The 23,313-nt window shown below is 36.2% G+C and overlaps 1 protein-coding gene across 1 annotated transcript in view; it reads right to left on the bottom strand.

Moving 5' to 3' along the window:
- Positions 1 to 23,313, bottom strand: part of slc4a3 (solute carrier family 4 member 3) — a 71,033-nt gene that overhangs the window by 9,470 nt on the left and 38,250 nt on the right. The window contains exons 5-10 of the mRNA XM_084123422.1: positions 21,650 to 21,825; positions 19,314 to 19,534; positions 8,555 to 8,697; positions 6,678 to 6,858; positions 5,709 to 5,844; positions 1,042 to 1,207 (exon numbers count right to left, since the gene is read on the bottom strand). Of these exons, the coding sequence (XP_083979548.1) occupies positions 1,042 to 1,207; positions 5,709 to 5,844; positions 6,678 to 6,858; positions 8,555 to 8,697; positions 19,314 to 19,534; positions 21,650 to 21,825 (1,023 nt within the window). The remainder of the gene's footprint in view (positions 1 to 1,041; positions 1,208 to 5,708; positions 5,845 to 6,677; positions 6,859 to 8,554; positions 8,698 to 19,313; positions 19,535 to 21,649; positions 21,826 to 23,313) is intronic.

Below are 23,313 nucleotides of genomic sequence, written 5' to 3'. Positions count from 1 at the left end.
TTCCATCCAGCGTTTTTTCTATGCGAATTATGAAAATGCACATTAAAACAGGTGGGTGGAAACATAGCTATTGTACTTGAGAAGCAGAATTACTTCATATATTATTTCTTGTTTTCTGAAAAATGTATCAAGATTAAGTGAGTTTTTGTCTAAAACAATAAAATATCTGACAATGAAAAGTCTTGTTTTATGACAATGGGGTAAAAAAGATAAAAAGATTTCACCCCAGTGTCATAAAACGAGACTTTTCATTTAAGAATGTTTAAGTATTTGTACTGGAAAACAAGTAAGAAAATATTTTTTTGCAGTGTTCTGCACTGATTTTGGTTAAAAATCTGTGTGATTCTCTGGAGTGTATTTACACTGAGTGATGCAGTGCTACACTTTTATTGGTAGCTGAAAGCATAATTGAATAAGCCAAGATATTAAATAAAGAAACGATGCAATGAGTAGAGTAGAATAGAATAGAATAGAATAGAATCGGGCATTTATATAGCGCTTTCATATGTACTACTGTACACCCAAAGCGCTTTACAATCATATCAGGGGATCTCTCCTCAACCACCACCAGTAGAGTTTTGGAAATTATGGATGTTCCCATTATTTCTGCAGAGTTGGTTGAAGCTAGTTTAGCCGGTTTCTCAAGCTGATGTTTAGATTGATTGCGTTTTGTTGGTCGACCCAGCCTAACCAGCTGACAAGTATCCAAACACGTCTAAAACGAATAAAACAAATCAGCCTGGTCAGATTTGTGGTCAACTAAGACCGGCAAACCACCATAGGCTAGTTTAAGGAATTTTTTCTCAGTAGATCTGGTTCTAACCAACAAAACATGTACATTACATCGCTTGGGTGTAGGCCTTCAGTGCAATGCATACTGAATAGACCAAGCACTACCTCATGGAGGTCAAAGATGGTGTCCTCTGGGTAAACAAATCACTGGCTAAATAAATTTGGTAGCAATTTTCTGGAAGCCTGGATGCTCACTACGTCTATGCACACAAATGGAAGCAAGCAACTCACAAACAATGCCACAAACACCTCTTTGTCATGTTCTGCCGCTTTGCTGTCATGCATCTCCTCGTGGTCCTGGGACACCAGAGGTAAGCTGGTGTCGTGAACGTGATTGTGGTTGTGACGGAAGCTGCCCAGGCTGTTGACAGAGTGGTTCCGATGGAAAAGGCCCTCTTTCTCATCATTGGGGTGACTGGACAAGGGAAAGTAATTTGTGAAGTCTAGAGAGCAATTTTTCATGTGAGAATGTTAAAAGCATCCTGACGTTATAAATAATTTTCTTGATTGTTTTTTTTTATCTGTAAACATTCTTAAAACAAGATAAATGTGAAACAGCATAATATAATATAATATAATATAATATAATATAATATAATATAATATAATATAATATAATATAATATAATATAATATAATACATTTCTTTCTTCTCAAGTACACTTGTCTCAAGTAAACTCTATTCTATAAACATCAGGCATTAAAGGGATAGCTCACACAAAAATGAAAATTCTCACTATTTATTCATCCTCGTGTTTTTTTTTTTTTTTTTTTCCATTTATCTTTATGAAACAAAAAACAGCATCCATGAAAGTATAAGCCATATGGGTCATATGACAAGAGGGTGAATAAATGACAGTATTTTCACTTTCTTTTTGGGTGAAATATGTCTTTAATAGTGGAAATGTTATGACTTCTTTAATCTGTCAAGCTACTCGAGTCCATTTGTTCTCCTCCGTGAGACAAATATCCCTGCTCTTGTGTTTATTTAGCTCACGGGTACAGCAATTTCCTTGCTTATCAATGTCCAAAAAGGCAATTTTCCATCTTCGCTTGCAATATTTGCAAAGCAAACATAAAACCCAACATGTCAGGATATCAGAATCCAAACTGCAAAACCAAACCACATTCCCTGTTCGCTCGAAAAAACACGTGCCAAAGCAATCAGTAAGAAATGCTAAAGACAACAGAAAAGCAACATGCGGCTAGATGATATCAGGGAATATTTAAACAGAATTCGAACTCTAAAAAATTGACTGCAGAGGTAGTCCAATGAATTAATAAATGCCTTTATTATTTTTCACAAAAAGACTAATCTTGTTTTGCTCTTGGTGCTCTATGTGTACTGAAAAAAGTAAAGAGTTAGACTAAAGAGTGGCTGCCAGGCTTTGTTACACACGTCACCGTGACCGCGTCCAGCGGTTGACATCGGTACACTCATTAAGCTTAATTTGAGATCTTGTTACGCTCCAGACAAACTGGCCACCGAAAGGTTCCCAAACACAAGGTGTGACATTGAATTGTGTTTGAAAACATTCCCAAAACTTAAGTAACTAATGACCTAACTTATAGAGTACCTTGATGTATATTTTCCACATTACAAAGACATTTTTTGGAGACTAATTTGACACGTATTCTCATGGAAAGCTGCATCTGAGATGATTGGAAATGCTGTAGAGAGGTTTAATCTAGTTTTTGACTTCATCATGTGTTTGTGTGTTTGTTTTATAGCCTGGCAGAGTGAAATATGCATCTCTGAGTAGTTCCAACATCCCTTAACTGATATAAAAAGACAACAAGAAGAAGCAAGCACAACTGGTATTTAACTTTTCTGGCACTCACTTCAAGTTGCCAAAAGAGATTCCAATTAAAGGAGATGCCAATATTTGTTATCCTTAACATGTATTGGTAACAAATTAAAGTGATGTTTAGTTTTAGCCTAAGAACAAAAATAAATGATTAATCACAAAAACATTATTTTTAAACATATGCAGTCGCCCCAAAAATTATTTGGTCATTCAAGCCACACCTAAAAGATATATAAATGTCTTTGCATTATACACTAACGTTCAAAAGTTTGAGTTAAGGTTTTTTAATGTTTTTGAAAGAAGACATTTAAATGTGGCTTGAGTGCCCAAAACTTTTTGGAGCCACTTTATGAATATCTTTTGTCATATTAATGCAAAGGGGTTTAAAAAGGTACATCTTCAAACCATTAATGCAACCCACATTTCTGGCCATGCAATATTAATTCTGTTAGCAGTAGCACTCAGGTAGAGTACCATTCTGACCTCAGAGTGTGGTCCTGTGGCTGAACAGAGCTTAACAGAGAAAACACACGGCACTTCACAATCCTTCAAGAAATGAGGCCTGTCTGAGCCATACTAAATACTGCATTTAAACAGCACTAACTTAAAGCTGCAGTCCGTAGTTTTTCCTCTTTGTCGCCATCTCTGTTCGAAATCTGCAATTGCAGTTATTCGCAGAATTATCAACTTTACGTGGGTTGTGCTCGGCACGGCACAGCGCGGATGAATCCAATGTTTTGAGGAAAATGTGTGGCTGTCAGTCGCCGTGCCGGTGTGGATACTGTCATTCGGAATCACAGATTCTACTTTTTGGAAGTATGACCAACATAAGAATTTTCACCGGAAAATGTCGTCTGAACAAGTAAGTAACATCCACTTTTGTTCTGACCAACTAAGGGGAAAAAAGCATTGCAGTAAATCGCGCTGATTAAATCTAACGATCGCTTATCATATCACATCAAACCGTGCAAATTATACTTTGTTCTCAAATTGTTAATGTTAACAACATCGGCATTGCATGACTACATTTAATGTGTATTAGGGCTACCTGTAGTTCAGTTTCCATTTCTGTGCAGTCTAATTTCTAATTGTCATACCAACAAATTAATGTTCCTTAGATCTGGTTCTCTTTGAAAAACAAACACTATCTGTAATCAGATGCATGTTTAAAACTGGAATATAATCAAATTTTTACCTTTCAAAAGCCCTTCCGATATTTATCCTTCTTTTCGCATGGGCCCGGTTGCAGTCTCTTTTTTTCTGTAGCAGCTCCGAAGTCCGAAGTCTTTTGCATTTTACAACGGGTAAATCTCCAGTTGTCACTGGTGATTGTCGTTTGAACCTTTCTGGATCCGCCATCAAATTGATAAGTTTAATGATATCAAGTGCTGTGAGAAAAGGCTATAAATCTCCACCTCCAACATCCTCACACACAATATAGCCTACTAGCCGAAACACCTTCTTTATGTGTACAGATGTGACATAATGACGCAAAGACATGCTCGAATTTCCCGCGGAAATCCACCAGTACCACTGGAATTAAAAACATTTTTACAAGCTTACCGTTTTGAATCAAGCTAAGGCAAGCAGATAGTTTTGAACACTGGCTGGTTATATACTTGCTAAAAAAATTATTTGGGATCATTTTTAACCCAAAAAAGTTACGGACAGCAGCTTTAAAATAGTCCAGAAGTAACGTAAGTAAGGTGACAAAAACACAGGGAATGGGTTACATGAATAATTCACCCAAAATCGAAAACTGTCATTCTGACCCTGTATTGGTTTTGAAAATGATGAATGTGTTCACTTCATAATTAAAATTTCCTGATAATTTACTCACCCCCATGTCATCCAAGATGTTTATGTCTTTCTTTCTTCAGTCGAAAAGAAATTAAGGTTTTTGAGGAAAAAACATTCCATGATTTTTCTCCATATAGTGGACTTCAATTGCAACCAATGGGTTGAAGGTCCAAACTGCATTTTCAATGTAGCTTCAAAGGGTTCTACACGATCCCAGCCAAGGAATAAGGGATCTAGAGAAACGATCGGCCATTTTCTAAAAAATATAAAAATGTATATACTTTTTAACCACAAATGCTCGTCTTTGAGTAGCTCTGCGATGCGCCTCACATTACGTAATCACGTTGGAAAGGTCACCCATACCGCGGTACTTCTGCCTACGTCATGCGTGACCATTCCAACATGATTACGCAAAGTGTGACGCATTATTTTTTTTAAATGCCCGATCGTTTTGCTAGATTAAGACCATTATTCGTCGGATGGGATCGTGTAGAGCCCTTTGAAGCTGCACTGAAACTGCAATTTGGACCTTCAACCCATTGATAACCGTTGAAGTCCAATAAATGTTTTCCTCAAAGAAAGACATAAAGATCGTGGATGACACGGGGGTGAGTAAATTATCAGGAAATTTTAATTCTGAAGTGAACTAATCCTTTAAGACTGAAGTTTTTAATCTCTTTCGCACTAGGGTTGAAACTGAAACCATAAAATAGACATTTCTGTTCCTTAAAATAAAATAAATGTCGATTGACATAAATAAAATATAAAGAGCATTTTTTTAAAAATATTTCTCAATTATACTAAAATAACACTGTTTCACGCTCATTTTTAATAAAATAAATTAGATGCAATTGCGGCGTGGCAAGTGCCAGAAAACTTAGAGAGCATATTAGACTTGAGAGATATGGGATATACTGTAGCTATGGACATTTAAATAAGTCATTTGGAGTGGTTTTATGGATTTTTTTTAGAGCTTAAATCACTTTTGCTGCAACAAAGGAAAGACAACAAATAATTCAATGTTGAAATGAGATGAGGATGAGTAAACAATCTATTCCTTTAAACACTCTTTGATGTAATCAATGTCTGATGTCTCTGCAGCTGCAATAGCAAAACGGCATCAAAAACTCGATTGGCCATCGGCCTGGCGCACTGTCATACGAAGTATATTTGTTGTGTAATCACGCCTCTTCATTTAGCAGGAAACCAATAGAGGCAGCTCTGACAAAGGACATTGGCGTCAAGGCCCACCGCAGAGAAGATCAATATGAGCTTTGTTTGGAGTAATGATGTCTGACCTCCACTCACCTGTGTTTGAGCAGAAGCGCTCGCAGCACGTTGGCTCGGTCTTCGGCTCTGATCTGGTCCGAGATGATCATGGTCTCCACCAGCAAGTGGGCGATGCCAGGCAGTGTGGTTTGATCCAGATCTAGCATTATGGCACCTGGGTAACAAAACACAGTGTTTGTAACATCGCTCCATTTATCATACACCTCTGTCAGCTTATATAATGAAATAATGTAAAATTGTGGGATCATTCTAAAGACTAAAGACATATTCTCACTTCTAATGCCACGATTCAAATGATCTCTAATGTGGAAAAATCTCATTCTGTATTACTGTTTTTTAAAATACAATGGGATATTATAAAATAACACCAATACACACACACACACACACATACAAATATATATATGCACATTTTCAAAATAGCTTGTATTTGTAAAGTATTTAATACACTGGATTATCCAAAAATAGCACTGCACCACATTTCAATCAAATGGTCAGCATAAACAAATATATCACGACATATACTGTTACTGTGATATTAAATTTCTCATATTCTGATCACACTGCCTAACTCTACATAACCACAGTATTTTTAGTTGTTTTTGCAAACCCTCATGTCCGTTCATCATTGCCGTCCATTAAAAATGTTTTTTGTCAGGGTTGTCATGTTGGTTCCAAAACCACAAGAACTGAAACTTACCAAAACCTTCTCATTGATAGACATGTGTTTGGATTTGTAGTTTGGAGTCATGCTTTTTCAAAAGCATTTTTCAAAACTAAAGAACTGTTTACCCTTGAATGGAAAATTATCAGTTTTTCATGGTCAAAAAGTGGATATGCCCAAGAGGGTTTAATCCATTTATATCATTTAAGTGTCCATTTGAATTCTGTCAGTCACACGGTTTGTCAACTAGAAACAGCGCATGGATGTTAGGATTGGACCAGGATCGCAGGGTTGAGTGGGCTGGCAGAGCGTTCGACTCTTACCATGTGTGATGGTCCTGCGGAGCTCCAGCAGGCTACGGAAGGACAGCGAGGCCACATGCGGTTTGCCCCAGCGATCCGTCTCCTCCTCCACATCTTCCTCAAACTTGATCCAACGTGCCGTCTCTTTCCAGCGCATCTCCTGGTTCTTATCCACTATCAGCTCGTTGAGCTCCACAAACACCTACGGTGATCACAATGTCAAAGACACGTCATAAAGCATTTTTAAAGAATCATAACCAAAGTTGCTTCAAGGCAATTCCCAGGGCAGCTCATAGGAAACAGGCAAACAAGTACACCTCTCGCTGGAAGGGGAGCAAAACTGAAATATACGACAGCAATATCATAAATCTTCTTTTATTTTAGTATTTTTTATTCAAAAGTAAAAGCACAGGCAATGGATCTATCAAAGATAAATGAAAACCTTTGAACACAGACCTACTATGAGCTTAATCACAGTTTCATAACCAAATTCTCAGTGCTAAGAGCAATGCTACCAACGATCCTAAAAAGATCTCAAACAATTAGAGAAGTTGTTGTTACATGATCTTTCACACTGAATGAAGCATTGCAAATGATGTAATCGAATCATTCTACCTACACAGTCAAACTGATTACATATCTGTATATACTGAACCTTATTAATGCATTCAGAAACATTTGGTATTTTATGCTTATGACTTTAGATAAATCAGTGTTAGTATTGTTATCATGTTTGTTCACTGAAATAAAGTTGAAATAAAATATAAATATTAGAAAACATAGATCAAAAACATAACTTAAAAATAACTTAATAAACATGATGAAAATTAGAAATGTCACCGTGGCAAATAACAGAATTAAAATTTGAAATTGAAATTGAAGTATTACTACATTTTTAAAACTAAAACTGAAATAAACATGAACTAAAGCTAAAAAAAAAAAATAATTAAATCCAAAAACTAATAAAAAAAAAACAAAAGTACATAACTACTAAAATGAATTAACTACTAAAACGAAACCTGAAAAAAAAGAAAGCTAATTCAAAATTTAGTACTATAATAGAATATATATAATAGTAAAATAAGACTATCAGAAGTAAAAATAAGAAGTAAATGACTATAAGTAAATTATTTTAGATTGTACTGTAAATTCAGATTCGATTGGTATTTGCAAAGAGATTAATAGTTTATTTCCTTTAAAAAACACTAAGCACTGTCTTTTTTTTTTCCTTCAGATTTCCAAATTGCTTTTTCTTTGAATCAATGCAATGTAATTTTGATTCATCTCTGATGATTCCTTTGGCTGAAGAACAATTTACTGAATAAACTTTACTGAAAAAGCAAAAATGCTTCTGGAACTGAGGTGCTTAAAAAATGTGAATTCACTGTTGCGTTCTATGGAGGACTTATGCATGTGTTGATGAATCCTGTACTCCAGTGAGACAAATGATACTCCAGTGTTGATTGACTAAGTGCCTTATGTAATTAATCCAACTGATTTAGAGACACAGATCTCGCTCGTTTAGTGAATCCCACAGGATGAAATGGATCAATAGGTATCAGCAGACTAGAGGAAATATCTCTGAATCAAGGGATTGATTATCTCTATTAACACCTCCTCTTTATCAGTATCAATGTCAGACTAGGGAAAATGGAGGCTTTACAGATCTCAAAATCAATATGCATTTTTGGCTAGTTTTTCTAAGTTTACTATATTGTGAGAGCCTGCCATGCTATTATTTTATTTTTTGTCCACGCTGTTCTATTATTGATCAATCTGCTCCTAAACTGTGTTTGGTCACTTTGCATTTTAGTTATAATGTGGAGCAAACTGTCTGGATGAACGAAACTAGGTTTCATTTTTCTTTTCTCCATGCGGTCAGGAAGCTCAGCTCTCACCTCATGAGTTTTCTTGTCCATCCTCTTTCTCCTCTTCAGACTGGACAGAGGAGGTGAGCTATTGCTGGATCGTGGTATTTGACAGCGTGATGATTTCTTGACGAGGTGACGTCTAACCCCAGGATTGTCCTCGAAACGGTGACCTTAAAGTGAAAGAAAAGGGAAGTGGTTAGGCAAATAAAATAAATTAAACTGTCAGTTTTGTAAAGGCAGTTGCAGAAAAAAAAAAGTGAACCAACAATAAACTAACAGTCTGCTTTAACAAATAACACACACACACACACAAAAATATATACATTTTCATGTCTTTATTGAACACACTGTATAAACATTCATAGCAGGTTAATTACAATTAACTAAAATTAGTAATCCTTAGATGAATGATCTGAGTTAATCGGAGTCAGCTAATCTGGAGTCCAAACAACGGGCCTGTCCCAATACCCACCCTTGAGAGCCACTGGAAATAAGAGCACAAGACTGTCCCAGGTCCGATAAGTGTCAAAGTTTTGACTTTGGAACGGTATTTGAGTTTAAGTGTATCCCAGTAACTCATATGTCCCGGAATCGCAAGACTTTGAGGAAAACTTTCTATTGCGAGTTAAATTAATTAGATATTACATGTAATTTGGTAGTAAATGTAAAGTGCTGCATGTTGTATTGGTGCAGAGCATGTTTATTGTTATCACTTAATTGGAAGCATCACACTATAACTAAATTGTTTCGTCTCTTAAATAGGGAATACTGTACAGACATGTAGGAGTTTATTTTAAAGTGCATAGTTTTAAAAATCAAAATATGTAAAAACTTATGACCTGTATAAACTTTACTTGCATTTTTACAACACTATACCCTGGTTTCACAGACAAGGCTTAAGCTAGTCCCAGATTAAAATGCATTATTGAGCTGGTTTAACTGAAAGCAACTTGCATTGATATATCTTAAAATATGTCAGTGCCATTTTTTTGTCTCAAGATGCACACCAGTAATGTTTGTTTCTAAGGCACGTTTATAAAAGCCACTTAAATGCCCCAATTGAACTAAGGCTTAATCCTGGCTTTATCTAAACCCTGTCTGTGAAACCGGGCCTATATGTTGTAAGTGTGTTCCATCAGGTAATTAAATGTTCTACCCACTTGAACACTTAGGCCAAATACAGAAAGAATGTCATGTTTTTAAGGTCAAGACTGCAAATCTTGGTATTGGGACAAGCCAGACTGGAGGTGTTGGTCAGAGTTGTACTGCCCTATAACAAACACTCACAGATTTAGATTTTTTTTCTATTTGCATCAAGCATTGCCTGATCCATGCCTTGAAAAGGAGATCTCAGAAAACATAACATTGAGAATCGTTGACTTGCATAAAGCTGAAAAGGGTTAAAAACACCCACAAGCCTTGATAGTCATGTCCACGGCAAAACAAATTGTCTATATGACCAATTTATACAAAAGTACATGGTAAATCCAAGGGTTCACGTAGCTTTTACTCAACTGTAGCAATGAAATTACATACATTTGTGTGATTGAGAGTAAAAACGGGCCTAGAAAAACAAGAGAATCCCAGGCCTTCTCAGCTGAGTGCAACTAAGAGGCGTACTTTGGATGCTAGGCCTTTCCAAAAAAATTGCTGTGATTTAATATTGTATCATTTTAGCCCACAAACCGAGGTTTTTATTGAATTTGGGATAATTGAAGGGGTGTATTATGAGAAACCCTCTCTCTCCAGCTGTTCCGAGTGCCAAGTAAAAGGCCAGGGCTCTCCAAGGGTTGAGGCCTGCCAGGACGCCCAAGGCCTCAGCTGGTTTGTGTTGTCCTAGTAGCCCGGGGATGTTCATTAAACAAAGTTCATTTTTTACCCTTTCTCTCCTAGCCTCGCACATGACTCTAATCCCCACATCCCCCTTTAAAAACATAAACAAAAAAGTCCACACACTGGTGATGGGCCTTTACCCAGGGGTAGAGTAACAATAAGGTGGCCATGCCTTTTGGCTGTACTCTGGTTGTGCTTTTCATGGCAGCAGAGCAAAAATCCTAGAGGAGACCAAAACAGCCAAGTTTTCATCAAAACACCACAGGACGAAACCAACTCAGGCCGCAAATGTGTGTCTGACGCACAAAAGTGCTGATTTGAATCTCAATTCAAACATTTGAACTGTCCTCTCTTATTTTGTTAGCATTACCTATTTACCACCTTCAGACACAATCTCGAAATGGTTCAATGGCACAGGCACAAGATCTATTAAAAAATGCATTTAAAAAGCATTTCATGCAGACAATAAATTGAATACACCTCTGAAAATCTAGAAGAAAACTATAAAATATTATACATAATTAATGTATGTTATAATACATAATTATAATGTAATACAATTTCATTAATATTTCACAAACTATCCACCGAATAAAACACACACACACACACACACACACACACACACACACACACACACACACACACACACACACAGACACACATACACACATACACACATACACACACACACACACACACACACGTTGGGTTTCTTTCCATAGACATAATTATATTTATACTGTAAAAACTGTATATTCTATCCCCTAAACCCATCACAGAAAACTATTAGCATTTTTATATTTTCAAAAAACATCACTTAGTATGATTTTTTAGCTGTTTTCCTCATGAGGACCAACAAAATGACTCACAAGGACAAGGATACTATAGTACTTAATGGTTATACCAGTTGAGATTTTGTGACTTTTTTTGTGTGTTTTTGTTGCTGAAAAAAATAAAATAAAATAAAAACACATTAAACTAGCATAATTACAATTTCTAAGAACTTGCCTCATTTAAACTAGGTGATTTTTAAAATATTTTTCATTTGCCATTGACCCAAATGCAGGCAAATTGCAGTTATAAAAGTTTTATGACACAGAGTTTGTGTGTATTATTGAAAAGAAACAGCGAGACAGAGAGATAAGATGGATATTTTCACACAGACATTTTCCCGAGGGACTGCAGAGAATCACAGACAGGGAAAGGCCTTGAGGGCAACGCACTAGTAAACAGTCTACACAAAGACAAAAGCAAAAGCCTGAGGGTTTTACTGTTTATCAAAATACAAGTAGGCTGTTAGTGAAAAGCAGTGTTTGAACTCTGATTGATAACTGGAATGTTTCAGACCCATCACTTTTTATATAAGGAACAGTAACATTTGTTATTATTTACTCAGGTTGTTACAAACCAGTATGATGACTGACTTTCTTCCAAAAAAAGAGAATGGAAAATGCACTGGTGGCTTTTTCCATGCAATTATTGTGAATGGGGGGGGCGCATTCAAGCTTGAAAAACAAACGCAAGCCATACACTTAATTTGGATTTTTTTTAACTATGTTGTGTCTAAAATATGAAAGTTAGTCAGTATTAGCTTCTTGATTATTGATTTGGCTTATGGCTGATATAAGAAAGATGACAGATTCATATGCAAATTTAACAAAGACATCTTCTGTTCATTCATCGAACAATCACTGTTCAGTGGCTATACATGCAGGAAAGACAAGAGCATTCACAATTCAGTATCCAAATAGATGTAAGAACGAAGACCAATCATAATTCAGTATGAATATACAGCAATGATGCCACTTTTGTCAATCAGTGTACACTTTGGTAAGACCTTTTAAATGTTTTTGCAAATAAGTTTCATCTGCTCTCCAAGGCTGCATTTATTTGGTCAAAAATACAGTAAAGTATTATTGTGAAATATTAAGATAACTTAAACTAAGTACCACGACTCCAGTCTTCAGTGTCACATGATCCTTCAGAAATCATTCTATGATGCTGATTTGGTGCTCAAGAAACATAACAGTTGGACTGCTTAATATTTTTGTGGAAGTCGTGAAACATTTTTCAGGATTCTTTTATTAATAGAAAGCTGAAAAGAACAGCATTTAGTTGAAACAGAATCTTTTTGGAACAATGTTAAAAACTTGAATGTCACTTCTGATCTATGTAATGCACCCTTGCTGAATAAACCTAATAATTGACTAACTGCCCCAAACTTTTGAGCGGTACTGTAGGTCAAAAAAGGTTCAGTCTGAATAAATTACAGACGAACAAACCTCTAACCATAATGCATGAGGAATATCAATAGAAATCACTATACTTTATGTCTGAATCAAGTTACTGCGTAATATGACTCTGCTCTGAGATGATTTGTGCATGTGGAGACTTGGCTGCACATGTACTATATGTGTCAACAGGAGTGGATATGGAACTTCATAAGCCATTCACTCAAACATGCCACATCACACCGGAGGCCATAAAGTTTCATGTCAGCAAATTGTTTGCATGGACTCAGCTTGACATTCATTATCTTGTATTTCCCTACACGATCAATAAAACAACTCAGTTCGAAATCCCCAGCAATCAATTTCCAATGTGAGCAAGATCTATAGAGAGTGGAGTGCATTTTTACAATGTCACAACCGCAGTCATGTGAACGGAAAATCCTATCGGATTTAATCAAGGGCTCTCTGTTACACATTCAAGTGCAAATGCGTACTTCAAGGCTTTTTGCCATTCATTAACCTAAACTACAATTGTCAAAGACAATGGCAAAATTCTGTCAAAAAATGATGTAAGTGTGAAGCAAAGTGGAGGTCGCTGTGACATTTGCAAAAACTAAGGTGGCTGGAAAATATTACCCTTCATCACGCTTCCAACTTTTTTACAGTAAGCACACTTACGGATCGGTTCGACTGGGGAGCCAAGGTGTGAGTGGATGGATTCCAGAAGGTCATAATCATCAAAATCCAGCACAAACTCCTCAAAGTCCTCAAAGCCAACCAATGCAAAGTTTCCCAGAGGGTTTTCCTGATCCACACAATTTCCAGCATCTGCATCAGGGCATTCCTCCCCTGAGCCGCCACTGCCATCCTTCTCCTTCTCCACGTCTGTCATCTCCAAACCTGGTGCCTCCGGATCATCCAGGATGCCACCCTCTTCCGCGATGCTATTTTGTACCTTCTACAAAGTAGAACTCAAAAAACTCTGTCTAATCCCGAGTATATCCTGGAAGCACAAATTTCTAAAACTATGGATTGACCAGAAATGTGGTTTGCGATCAAATTTTGTCCAAGAATGGCAAGTTAAAGAAGAAAAGAAGATAAAAGGATAATCTCTCAGCTAGGCCCTCATTCCAAAGAGAGTTTGTAAGATCCACCTGGCTGCCTGATAAGAAAATGGTGTCTGGCCTCAGGGTTTCCAAGCAGTAGTTCTGCGAGACGTGTCCGCATGTACGCAAGCGAACAGCAGGGATCACTGGAATTGGCTGATGATCCAGAGGAAATGTTGATACAACTGAACTACTTTTGAGGACTCGCACTAATCTATTGGCTGCCTCTGTGCTTTCCATGACGTTGTCGATTGATCCCGCGGCTGCATGAGGGACAGAGATGCGGTCCTCCGTGCGGATAGCTGGTTACAGCACCCTATCAGAAAGCAGAGGTGAAAACCTCCATCCGAAACAACATCGGTGCAGATGAAGTGCACAACATGGTGCCACACATTACACAGCACTGTCTCCACATGACCGATCTCCATGGAAACCATGGCTGCTTCTAGAGCTCAACCCTGTCTCGTTTTCAAGCGGTTACCTGCACAAGGATTAGCCAATCACAGTTCAGATGCGTTCAATAACCCATATAGCTGGACATTTTCTAAATTTGTCTGCATATCAGAGGGACATTTTATTGCTCAGAGGTTGCTCTTTCATAGCTCATCAAGAGATATAAGGGAGATCTCAGTTATGTTTAATTTAGATGTGAACTTTCTAATTTTAATTCTTTAGAAGAAACAAATACTCAAATGTGTCTATTATGTAGATAAGATAAAAGAGAGCTCAGATCATTTGATTTTTGGGAGAATTTAATGAGCAATATTAGGAAGAAATTGGGTATTTTTTTCTCAGGAGAATGCAAGAAACTTAAGAAAAAGTTTCCATTTGCTCTCCATTTAAATCCTTTTTACAAAATAGATGATATTGTATTTCATGTTCACTGTAATTGCACTGTAATTGCTGACTAGGAAAAAACAATGGGATATTGAGACTTTTTTTGAGGTTATGAACTCGTGTAAAAATAAGATGAATCTTTTTTTTAAATAAATTAAATTAAATAAATTAAATAATAATAAAAAAAAAAAAAAAAAAATATAGATATATATATATATATATATATATAAATAATCACACTATAATCACATTGTTGTGAGATACAATTGGAATAGTGAGACAATATTTGTGGTTATTCAATAAACTTAAATGTATAGAATATATATTCCAAAAAAATGTAAATAAAATAAAATAAAATAAAATCTCCCTGTAATTGTACTGTAATCACATTGCTGTAGGAGAAACAACTGAGATATGAAAAATATGCCATTTGAGATTATTCAACAAGCAATTACAAACTATTCTAAAAATAAAAATCAAACAATGGGGTCATTCAAAAAATAAGTAAAAAAATCAATTATGGGGTTTACACAAGTGAGCATTCGGACATTTATGGTATCTAAATGCCCTATAAAGGTGTCACACATATGAAATCAGTGGCATGGAGTTGGACAGATTTAGACATGGGCAGTTTATAGCAAACTAGTGTGATGCAAGGCTTAAATTCAATGGCCTGTTCCAGTGTGGCGGCCTCATTTGTAATTTGCTGCGGTAGAGCAGTCAATGCTTCCTTTTTTCTAAAAGCAGGAAAGGCTGCGGGCGGGTCTCTGGGAAGGATAATCAATTGGAACAGTGAAGTTAATTATAGCTGGAGGGGACTCATCCACAGAGCCGTTGCAGCCCTCACCTAAAAGCACTCTGCTGGACTCTGGCCTTCATTCACAGGGACTAATTTAGCCATATTAGCTGCACTGTACGTCACGTAGAGTAAACAGCAGTATCATTCATGAAATTAGCATGTATCGGCACGCCAGATGGAAACATCTATGCATCCTTCAAAACCCAACCAGCTGCAGGCATTTTAGCATTTAGTATTTATAAATAAAATGCCAAAAATATTTATAATAAGCAGTACTGAACAATTTAACTAATAATATCAACTTATCAATATAAAAAAAAATATTCACAATGATATAATATATGATATATTAAAATAATATACAATGATGTAAACAATACTGAACAATTGAACTAATAATGATAGCAACTTGTTAAAATTATTCCTGTTTATCCACTATATTGTACACACACACACACATAATGTATATATATATATATATATATATATTATTATTATTATTATTTTGAATATGTATGTATATATATATATATATATATATATATTTTTTTTTTTTTTTTTTAAGGGATAAATTCAGTACATTTCATCTAGTAAGATAGCTGAAAATCACAAGAAACACATTTCATTCATCATGTAACATGTCACAAGGTAAGCACCATTCATGAGCAAACATTATGGATTCAAATATTCTGGATGGGACTTTATATCTCAAATGAACAAGGTACTAAACTTAGGCTCTGTGAAAATCATCTGGCTCAATAAAAGAGAGTGTGTCTAGCCATTCCCATGGCTTGAAAAATCACCACATGACACAGAGGAACAGCTGGGAGGCCAACTGGAGCATGGGAGCCCATTTAAAACAAACCCCTCGCGTCAGGAAGAACTTTACAATGCTGCATCTAAGAAAACATAGTCATGCGCAACACATCTTTAGGGATCCTCCCAGACACTGTACGGGAATGACTTCGGTGATGTTCCCCAGGATAAAAACACTAAAGAAATAAAATACTAATTTGCACTTTCCACAAATAGGGTGCCAAAGAGATCCTTAAACGTATTTTTAAAAGACTAATTAAAAAATGATTTTAGAGAAATGTAAATGTGTAAATGTCTTTCATCAAAGGTTAGTGACATGAGGTGCCTAACCTTCATAAACTGATCCACAGCCCACAGGTCAAACTAAATGTTATCAGTGGTGGACGAAGCACACAAATCAAGTACTAGAGTAAAAGTACAGATACCCCATTAAAATATTACTCCAGTAAAAGTATTAAGTTCTCCTTTTCAGTTTTATGTATTAGAATTAAGATGTATTGACTGACGGATGTATTTTACCGTTTTATATACTGGGGGGTGTAATAGCTTAAATAGGTTGCAGCTCGGTCTGACATTGTTATGAATTATTGGAAATGAAACAGGGTTTTTTTGTTTTTTTTTTACTTTTTTCTCTTTTAATATCTTTGGTAAACAGGTTGAAAAGTTAAGCTTAGCAATTGCGGTCAACACTTCGAAAGACATTTGATATTTTATACCTATTCTTTATATTATATTAATTTTATCTTAAAGTTCCTGAGTGGTGAAAATCAAGTTTTTAATGTTGTTTATATGTCTATGTGGGGTTTTTTTTTAAGACAAACCATGTGCAAATTCACATGTCATCACCATTGATGAGTATTTTCTTAAAATGCAGTGATCTAAAGACAGTCTTAAAAACACGATTTGAAATATCTGGTGTTTCTGACGTCACAACCTACCTGTAACCAACAGGTTAGCATATCATTAACAGCAATCTAGCAGGGGAGTCTCGAGAGAAGCAAGGTTATTCTGGTGTATTTTTCAGTTATGATATGAAAAATTGGGTAGATATAGCAAAATAGCGGGTGTATGATGTATATTACTCCACTGGCGTTCTAAGTTGTTCATAGTGTTTCTGATGATTGTTAGAAGGCAGCTGTCTGACTCTGGAACGGCGAATGGGAACATGGTTTGTGTAACATTAGCAACACATTATTAGCTGTTTGATAACATAGTCAAGCAAAAGGCTAATCATATTAATTGCCATTATGTGTCCATCGTTGCAAAGAGCGATATCATCGTGCAGCCTCAGTAAGCTGAGCGAGTGAATCTCTGATCGTATACTAATCTCTGAATCTCCACGTATACTAAATGAAGCAAGTGTGTAGAGTTACATTCAAGCTATTTTAAGGCATGAAGACATTTTTTTTCACAGGGAAAAACTTTTAAATATATCATTTTGGTGACTAAAGATAAAATTATTGACTACAGGGGGACTTTAAATAACAGTTTATTTAACATTTCGCCCAACCAAAAATAAATAAATAAAAACATGGGATTTGTCTTTATAATACTTTTTTTTTTTTTAAGTAATGGGACATTCTATTTGTGGAAAGTGCCAATTACACTCTTGCAAGGGTTTTTAAAGGAGTAGTAGTATTCTTGGACTGTCATACCCTGTAATCAGTTGAGCTTATTTTATTAAGAATAATCATTAATGTAAAAACAGCGGGAAGCACTCTGGTGAATGGCGTAGATCCAGTGACCCTGACCACATCTGAACATCTCAAAGTCTTGTTTACAACCACGGGAAAGGAAGCAGAGGGCAGGCCAAGTGCTGACCATGGCCAGCCAATGATCCTGCTGCTCTGCTTTCCACCAAAACACATTTATGAGTATGGACACGAATACCCCAGCGCCCCGAAACTTACCAGAAACCTTGCCAATGTGAACGTCTAAGTCCACTATACAAACACTCCCTGTCATCACTCCCCTCCTCTAGAGTGAGATTTTAATGAGCATTTGGAGGGACTACAGGCTTTGGCTTGTCAAGATCAAGTTAAACCATCGGCCCGAGACTCGGTCGTTGGTGTGGTTCCAATGACACATGCAATCAAACACGCCAATCTAATTTTGTTTGAGTTACTGCACTGATTTCAATTAAGATCGAACGACCGCAACAACATGCAAGTTGTCTGCTTTAATCCTTGTTTTAATCATCATGGCTATACACACGCTGAAAACTCAAATCAGTAAGGGCAATGATTCTCGAGACAAAAGGCTACAGTTGCATGTTGTGCTCATAAATTTACACACCCCTTGCAGAATCCAGGAACAAAATTTATAGATGAAACCTTAAATAAGATCATAAAAATGATGTCCTTTCTTAATTAAGCACTGAAGAAGACATTTTTAAGGAATAGTCATATAGTCAGCCTGTCGTTATCAGACCCTGAAATAAAGCTTCCTTGTTTTAACTGGTCATCTATGAAAGATTTATGCCTGAAATAATGCTTTCTTGATTAAACTAGTCATCTACGAAAGATTTATGCTTACTACACTGCAAAAAACTATACGTGAGTTGTTTTCCAGATAAAAAATCCTGAAAGAAATTCAGTTTACTTGAGAAGCAGCACTGCATAATATATTAAGACTTGTTTTTAGAGAGTGTATAATTTATCTGTATTAGGTTTTAGATTTTTATAACTTGAAAAAGTCTCCCAGTGCAGTCAGAAAAATACAGTAATATTAAAGCTATATTCATTCAAAAATCTTCTTAATTTCTTATAAAAAGTCTTAATATCTCATGCAGTGTTGCTTCTCAAGTATCTCAAATATATATTATTTTTACATGAAGACAAAAAAAGACTAAATAATTAATATAAAATGCAAAAAAAAATATGATGAATGATAAATGATTTGCATCCTCCAAATTCTGAAAGGGCAAATGCAAAATAAAGATAATGTATGTACAAATAATTATTTATTGTTAATATTTTGTTGTACTGAGAAAAAAATGAAATTGTGCATTAGAATATTCTATAAGAATTCTATATAGAATAATCTGTAGAAATGTCAAAACTAATAGCAGGTTGATTAGATGATTTGTTCCATGTCTCTAAAATCAATACGTATTAGCGTCCCGCTATTTTCACTACTCCTTCAGAACTGATTTTGCTTACTTTTCATGTCATCCAGGTCAGCGCTGGCAAGCATCTGCGCCTCTGCTTCGTCTGTAGGAACTTTCTGGTAGACCGCAGTCTCCATGGCTGTCATGCTGCCTATGCAGATGCGTTCTCGCAGGTCGTAGCTGTTCCGCTGGGCTCCAGCCAGCCGGTGGACGGGCTTCCTGCGAAACCAGCCTCGTGTTGTCATACTGGCAAGTTCTGGAGAAGGGCTAAACCTGTTAAAAAGAAACCTACAATTGAACACTGCCTTTAAAACTGTTTTTTTGACCTATGGTTATTAGCAGGACTGCACTGGGACTGAAATATGTGCATGATTATAGGTGGCTGGGTTAACCACGTAACACCTATGCTGAAAAGGATTAAAACAAATTAAAAGTAATATTAGCTTTTGATTTAAAGTGCCCATATTATGCTTTTTCGGATATTACCTTTCACGCAGTGTGTAATATAGCTGTTTGTGAATGTAAAAGGTCTGCAAAGTTTTAAGGATTAAAGTGCACGATAAATAAATAAAGTCTCCCAAAAGAAAGAATCGATTCTGAACCGCCGAAACGAGTCGTCAGTATAATTCCAGTGTTACTTCTGTAACTTACATTAGCATAATGCCCACCTGTGGTATTCATGGCTGCCCGCTAACATCTTCTGCTTTGACCCGCGCCCTCAAACACTGTAGCTGGTTGGTGTTGTGTACATGTCGTGAATTCTCTTTGTATGCACTTCCAAAGGATGAGGATGTGAAGAGCCAGTAACTGGCTAACTCATGTTATTACAGTCTTACTGAAATTGTTCTGCTAATCAGCTGTGGGCCACTATTACCTAAAACTGTGTCCATTAATGCAGATTGTCTGTCAGTCATTCACGTTAGTGCTAGGCTAACGGATGCGCTGTTAGTGATGCAGTTAATGATACAGTTCCCACGTATGAACCGCAATAAGTTAGAAATATACACATGTAATGTGTTAATGCTGATGGTGAGGAATTACAGTTGCAACATCTCATAATGTACGTCAAACTGAGTAGCGTATCACTGAGAAACGTCCTGCTTGAGTCGTCCTTGCGATGGAGGTTCGGGTTGAACAACTAGTTCTTCCAATGTTTTATCATCTGACTCGTGCTCGGATTGATATGGTAAAATTTACGCCATCGTTACTGTCTTTACAGTGTGCACAATCGCTGAGGACTGAGGAAGCGTTAGACCAATCACAACAGACTGAGCTGTCTGGCCAATCAGAGCAGAGTAGCTCTCGGATAGGAGGGGTTTAGAGAGAATGAATCTTCGGACGAGTCGTTTGAGAATCTTTAAAAAATGTGATGATTTGCAATGTATATTATGATAAAATGAAAGTGCTGTTTGACCTTTGATGCATGTAAACCTGTTGTACGAGACCTCCATAAAAAAAATTAGGAACATTTAAAATAGCATAATAGGGGCACTTTAAAGGGCAAATACACTCATTAAACAGTTTAAAAAAAAATAAGCTGCATCAGCGACTACAATTTTATCAAACTGAGAATGAAATGCAGCATGATTAATATTTCATTAAATAAAATGCCACTATATCATCAATTTGATTTAATGCTGGCCATATATCCCAATCAGTGTGTTGTTTAGAAATTATACACCGAATTAAATGAGCCAAAAAATGAAAAATATGCATCTAAAAATGACCCTAGTTCAATTAAACTCGCTAAAGTACCATTGCGCATCACTTGGAGCATTTCCATTCATTTAATTAAAGTCAGAGGCCCAGACAAAATATACAATCAAAAGTCTCATTATTCAAAGCAATGGCGCTGCAAATAAAAAAAAAATTAAATAAGGCAGGCAGTGCTATAAATACATGCCTAATGATGTTTTATTTGTACATTTTCCTTAATCAAATATGCATATATAAGCTGCAAGAAGCAGGATAGCCAGCAGAGGGCAATAAAATACAACTTTTCCAGCTCACTCTCAAGCACTCATCTCCTTTTCACAGCAGCACATTGTATAAAAAAGTTGCATGATGCCTTTTCCATTGAAAGCACATCCAAAAGTAACTGCTGTGAATACACCATTCAAATGAATCACTTAAGAAATTACACTAATGTCTTGAATGTATTGTGTATTGTTCATTAGCCTACTCTAATAAAACCTGGAAGCTCTGCATATGATCTAAATAAAATGCACGCAATTGATTGCTTACAATGATTATTTCTGACATAGCGTTGAATAAGTTTGATGGCTACACATCTTGGAATGACATGAGGGTGAGTAAATGAAGATTGTATTTCAACTCATAAGTTGTAGACTCATTCAGGTGTAGATCTATCATTTATTAGTGAAATACCTGTTTGAAATCTCTTCTTCCTCTTCTCCATCCGGTCGTTCTTGTGTTTCCTGCTGCTCCTCCATTCCGGCGGGGATGGGTGGGGTCTCCTCACTGCTCGGGGGTCTCTCGCTCTCCAGATGAAAACTGGTGAGAGAGAGGTCGGCCGCCAAGTCCTCTTCACTTCCCAAACTGAGCTGTAAGATCACAGCATCTGTCAGCATCTCCCTATTATCCTGCAATCTCTCACACATATATCCATACATATCCAGCAGTGCAGAAGGAAACTGTGCTAAAAGTATATTCTGTATACAGCATTTTTTTTTTTTTTTAATAGTATGTGCAACTGAATGCAATGACAAACTCTTCAAGCAATAGTACTCTACATTGTTGTCACATGACCTCATTATAATATATTGCATGCTTAATTTAGCAAGTGCTGTCCAGGTGGTTATTTTCTGTCTTCAAATCAAGATGCATTTACTCAGGGTTCGAAATGACTTAGGACTCTTGGGGGGTCCCCTAAAATTTAATTATTAAATTATTAAAAATTCTGAAGACTACCTTGCTACACTATATACTGTAGGCAAAATTATATGGACCAATGATGAAGGTGGGATAATTGTCTTGGGATGTTTTTCATGGTTTGGGCTAGGCCCAGTATTGTAGTGGTGTCTGGAGAAGTGGCTATAATCTAACAGGTAAACCTCTAACTCTGGAGCAACAAAGTTACAAGTTCTTTTTCTCTCCATGATGCAGGATTCTAAATTAAGAAAAATAATATTAGCTTCCTAGATAGCTTACCAAGCTCTCATGTATACTCATTCATGCTCAAATCACATTAACTTTAATCAACTCACAGACCTGGTTATCTTTCGTAATCACTGACTGGAAAAGTAGGTGGTTATGCTAGCTTTGAATAACTAGTCTAGCTGCTAGGTCTGCTATGGAAGCTTGTTTCCGCCACAGAATAAAACATTTTAAAAGAAAATTGCGACTTTTTATCTCACAATTGCGAGTTTACATCTCGCAATTCTGACTTTATTTCTCAGAATTGCGAGATATATTCAGAATTGCGTGAAATAAAGTCGCAATTGCGTGTTATAAAGTCAGAATTGTGAGATATAAAGTCAGAATTGCGTGAAATAAAGTCGTAATTGCGTCTTATAAAGTAAGAATTCTGACTTTTTTTCTCGCAATTGCGACTTTAGGCTATATCACGCAATTCTGACTTTATTACACATAATTGAGAGTTTAATTCTGACATCTTTTCTCAGAATTGTGAGATATAAACTAACAATTGTGATATATAAAGTCCAATTCTAAGGAAAAAAAGACACTTTTTTTTATTTATTTTTTTTACCACAGAATAGTTTATATCTCACAATTCTGACTTTATAACACGCAATTGCGACTTTATATCATGCAATTCTGACTTTATATCTCCCAATTGCGTATTATAAAGTCAGAATTGTGAGATATAAACTGAAAAAAAGTCAGAATTTCAAGTATATTTCTCGCAATTGCGGGTTTATATCTCATAATTCTGACTTTATATCACGCAATTTTGACTTAACACACAATTGCAACTTTATATCACGCAATTCTGACTTTATAACCTGCAATTGCGACTTTATATCACGTAATTCTGAGATAAAAAGTCAGAATTGTGAGATTAAAAAGTC

The sequence above is a fragment of the Abramis brama genome (assembly GCF_963993115.1).
Source record: "Abramis brama genome assembly, chromosome: 8".
Lineage (NCBI taxonomy): Eukaryota > Metazoa > Chordata > Actinopteri > Cypriniformes > Leuciscidae > Abramis > Abramis brama.
The sequence above is the reverse complement of the archived record's forward strand: the minus strand, read 5'-3'. Positions and strand labels throughout refer to the sequence as shown.